Below are 4,899 nucleotides of genomic sequence, written 5' to 3'. Positions count from 1 at the left end.
AGAGAGAGAGAGAGAGAAATGGAATGTTTCAAATGCAATCTATCACATTTATACAACCAATGCAACCAATTAATTGAGATATTTATGAAAATGATGAGAGTTCATTTATTATGATTTAAATATTTATGGAAGATGACTACGATTTATTAATTATATTAGAAAACAATCAAAACTCTTATAAAATCACATATTCATTAAATTAAATGGACGATTAAGATTAAATTATATTGATTGTATAAATATAAAAGGTTGTATATATATATATATATATATATATATATAAAATATGTTAGGATACAAATGTTGTATTTTTTAATTTCCACGATTCTTTCACTTTTATCAATAAATCTTAAACATATAAATTATTAATTTAAAAGAATTGGTTAATATGAACAAGGTTAATATCATGGATGGTGTCAGGAGTCAGACCTCCAATATTACACAAAAATACCCATCTCCTTACCCGTCAAAGAATTGATTGAGGTTCTTGATACAGTAAAAACCACAACCACAAGTCCATTACAATTCATTTGACGATACGTTCGACTTTCTTTATGGTATTGGTTTTGCCTTGTTTTTGTCCTCAGGTTTTGAGATAACGGTCTCTCATAGACCCCCTACCCAAATGTAGACTAAACAATGACACTTTATTTACTTCCATGTTTGTTGCATTTAATGGACAAGTTGTTGTCATGTGTGAGAGTCATCTTGGGGACCCTACTGGTTTCCATAGTTGTCGGGCAAATCCATCGAGCCAGACATGACGTGCTAGATCGAGACTTGGTGTGGTCAAGCCTAAGAGGTCAATATCTGATAACCAACTTCGTAATTATGACCTAAAGTAAAGAGTTCTCAAGCTCCTAGAAATTGTGTTGGGAACCAATGTTAATAAAGGATTCAGTATGCTATTCAACAACTTATCGACCTTTGACGTATGTATAAGTGACTTGCCATTGCGTAAATGTATGCACACATTAAGGCCCCTGTCCTTTATGTCACCAAGCAGGATCATTTGAAGAGTTTCCGCTTCTAACAATTCAGTTCCAAATTACAAAATAAACAAGTATACGGGCTCGCATCCAAAGAAAGTTTCTGCTCTTAAAGTTTTTGTTCAAGACCTTTTCTATGCGTTATAATAAAGCTCGAATGTCGGTATACTTGGAGTACTTGGCCCTAGCTTTAACGTGTATAATAAAGCTTGAGTGTCGGTATACTTGGAGTACTTGGCCCTAGTTCTAACCCTTGGTCTAATGTGCTGAAAGTAAAGTAATGGGTCGTCATGACGTTAAATGTTTATAAAACCTATTGAATGTCTTTTCTATATAGAAAAAGACGTTTGTTATCTAAATTTGCCGACTATAATGTGCAATTATTTATTTGACCATTTCAACCACCTCTTTTGTCCATTACCGTTACTTTCAGGCTATTGGCTGTTTAGTTCTTGTCCCAATTAAAAGACGTTAAAGGTAAATTCGCCATTGTTCCAAAATTATAGTAAAAGATAATTTAAACATTAGTTATAATTATGTTAGAGTAAAGGATAATTTAAAACTAGCGTTTTTAAAATTGAGAAACACTTTTGTTTTTTATGAAACGATAGATGATTGTCATAGAACGGTTTTTATCAGTGTATTTTAAAAAAAAATAAACAAGTACACATGATTGTTCCAATAGATCCAAAATTAATTCTACAATGCATTCTTTCAGGTAATAAACAGACTATAACAATCGTATTCGACATTTTGTATTAAAATGAATATCATTGCTAAAGAATTCAACTGCAAAAATGAATATTTGAAATAATTGCATCTGATTTTACCATTTCAGAAGACCGATAAATTTAACAAAATTAAGTAACAATTCTGTATAATTATAACTCTTTTCCGACCCAACCCTCTCGACTTTGTAGGATGTAGTACTTGGTTGAGTTTTTGGCTTAACTCTCGGATTTATCGGCACATTTTTCAAGTTGGGTTACAGTGGGTAGTCGGCTTACCCTGTTTTTATGCAACCCTACTTGATATAGTAATTATATCTTGATACAAAATTAAATACTCTATCTATCCAAAAATTGTGATCACATTCAAGGCCAAATTTATACTTTGTAATTTTACGATTAATTATTATTCATTTTGTTGCAAAATAAGTATCTACACTTTACTATTTTAGTTTATCTTTAAATAAACGTCCACTTTCAAAAGTATACGTTTACTTTATGTTTCTACTAGGCATGGGAATGGGGCAGGGACCTCAATCCCCGTCCCCGATTACTTATCTCTATCCCCGTCCCCGTGCCCATCCCCGCCGGGTAATAACATCCCCATCCTCATCCTCAACGGGGAACGGGGATCCCCAATGGGGAAACAAGATTTTTTTTCCGTTTATGTAAGTTATTTTAAATTAAATATGTGAGAGACCATAAATGTTTAAATCTCAAACATTTTTAATAAACCTAAAACCAAAATGAATTTAATTTAATACAAAAAACCACAACATCATATAAGAATTAATAACCTAAAACTAAAAAAATTCAGTTTAATCCAAAAAAACTTAAAGTCACATTAGCAAAAGATATTGAGTAACTAGACCAAATTTCTTTTGTCCTCTTTTCAATAAATTATCGCTTGAAGAGGCTGCTGTTCTGGAAGCTTCCTTTACTGCGTTGGAAATAAAGGAGGCTACTTGGTCTTGTAATGGGTCAAAAGCTCTGGGGCCTGATGGCCTAAATTTTAACTTTATAAATAGTTTTTGGCCAGTGATTAGCAGCTCTGTGACTGATGCGGTTTTCCACTTTGAAAAAATTGGCAGAATTAATAGGGGATGTAATGCTTCTTTTATCGCTTAATTCCTAAAAAAATTGACCCTTCGGATATCTCGGACTATAGGCCCATCAGTTTGCTTGGTTGCATGTATAAAATAATCGCAAAACTCTTGGCCAACAGGTTGGTGAAGGTCATGAGTAAGCTTATTAGTGGCAATCAATCCGCCTACATCCTGGGTCGGCAAATGTTGGATGGATGCTTATTTGCTAATGAAGTTGTACACCTTGCTAAAAAGAAGAATATGAAATTATTTCTTTTCAAGGTGGATTTTGAAAAAGCCTATGATTCGGTTAATTGGAATTTTCTCTTTCACACTATGAAGCAAATGGGGCTTGGTGAAAAATGGATACAGTGGATTTGTGCGTGCTTGAAATCAGCTTCCACATCTGTTTTGGTTAATGGTACGCCTTCAAATGAGTTTTATATGGAAAGGGGTTTAAGACAAGGAGATCCTCTTTCTCCTTTCCTTTTTCTTCTTGTGGGGGAAGTCTTGCAGCTTATGATCAGTACTGCTTGTAATCAGGGTCTTTTCAAGGGTATCCGTCTTGCGAAGTCGAATCGGAATCTTTCTCTCCTTCAATTTGCGGATGATGCTTTAATATTTGGAAAATGGTCTCGTAAAAATTTAGTAACTCTTACTAATATTCTAAGTTGCTTTCATGATGTTTCAGGACTGCGTATAAATTTGTCCAAATGCAATCTTTTTGGTATTGGCTTTCCGGAAGCGGATGTCAAAAATATGGCAGACTTGTTAAATTGATATGAGTATTGGTCAAGGCAGAAAATTGAAATATCTCTATCCTAGACTTTTTGCTATGGAGAGGGATAAAAATGCTTTGTTCAAAGAAAGACGGAATTATATCAATGGAGCTTGGTGTGGAGCTTGGGACTGGAAATCGACAATCAGGAGAAGAAGCTCAGATGACCTTCAAGCCTTAGAAAGGTATCTTTCTCAAACGGCTTTCAATACTTCAGGTGAGGATGTGTGGTCGTGGAATTGGGACAAGAATGAGATTTTTTCGGTCAATTTAATGTCTAAAATTCTGCAAGGGGCTATCGATACAAATGTTAATAGCAATGATTTCTCCTTTTGGAGTCCGTTAATCCCGAAGAAAGTTAACATTTTCACTTGGCGGTTACTTGAAGAAGCCATCCCGGTTAGATTCAATCTTTTGAAGAGAGGGATTTCGGTACAATCTTTGGAGTATATTTTGTGTGGTAAAGGTGTTGAAACAATGGATCATTGCTTCTTTTCTTGTCCGGTGGCGAGCATTCTTTGGAGAAAAATTTGGGCCTGGTGGGATCTAAAAGCTCTGCATTTATCCTCATTGACTGATTTTAAATGGCTTGTCCATCATGTAGGAGCTCATCGCAAGGTTGGGATGATTTTCTTATCAGTGTGCGTTGTGGCTCTTTGGCAACTTTGAAGGTGGCAAAATGAAATTCTATATGCTAAGGACGTTTCGTCAATCAAGAAGAAAGACGAAGACCCATTCCCTTGTGTTCAGAACTTATCTAAATTATGGATGGGTAATTGGAACCGTAAGCTTCTTCTCAATTGGGATAATTGGTCTACCTCTCCTTATCTTATGTAGTATCTTGTTTTGTCGGGGTTGCCTCTGCCTTTTATTTGGGGCAGCTCGGTTTTTATTTTCTTTGTTCTTGTTGGTATGTTGGTTTCTTTGTATCTCCCGAGGTCTAGCTTCTTGCTGGATCTTGTCTTCTTAATAAATTGGTTGGCTTGGTGAGGGTGATGGCGATCCCGAAGCTCTCCTCCTTGTCCTTTCGTTTTTTGCCTTTCAAAAAAAAATCATATTGAGTAATATACAAAACTTAACGAATAATTGTATTTTGACTTAACATCCAAAATATTACATACTAACATCCAAAAAATAACAATTTTAGATTATAAACCTGGTTAAGAAATAGAAAATTATGAATTACCGCTTTAGCTGAAATAAATAATATATATATATATATATATATATATATATATATATATATAGGAGTGATCATATGAAAACCGCCCTCATTTGTGTAAATATTACATACTAACATCCAAAAAATAACAATTTTA

The 4,899-nt window shown here is 34.4% G+C and overlaps 1 protein-coding gene across 1 annotated transcript; it reads left to right on the top strand.

The window, feature by feature from the left end:
• Nucleotides 1-3,637: 3,637 nt before the first annotated feature.
• On the top strand, nucleotides 3,638-4,012 carry LOC112503166 (the record flags this gene model as incomplete). Its single annotated transcript, XM_025107233.1, has 1 exon — nucleotides 3,638-4,012. A coding segment is annotated over exon 1 (375 nt), but the record flags the coding sequence as incomplete, so codon positions are not given.
• Between the last annotated feature and the right edge of the window lie 887 nt (nucleotides 4,013-4,899).

The sequence above is a fragment of the Cynara cardunculus genome, unplaced genomic scaffold (genome assembly GCF_001531365.2).
Source record: "Cynara cardunculus var. scolymus isolate 2C unplaced genomic scaffold, CcrdV1 Un_Scaffold_2651, whole genome shotgun sequence".
In the NCBI taxonomy this organism is placed as follows: Eukaryota; Viridiplantae; Streptophyta; class Magnoliopsida; order Asterales; family Asteraceae; genus Cynara; species Cynara cardunculus.
This window is presented reverse-complemented; position numbering and strand designations above follow the sequence as displayed.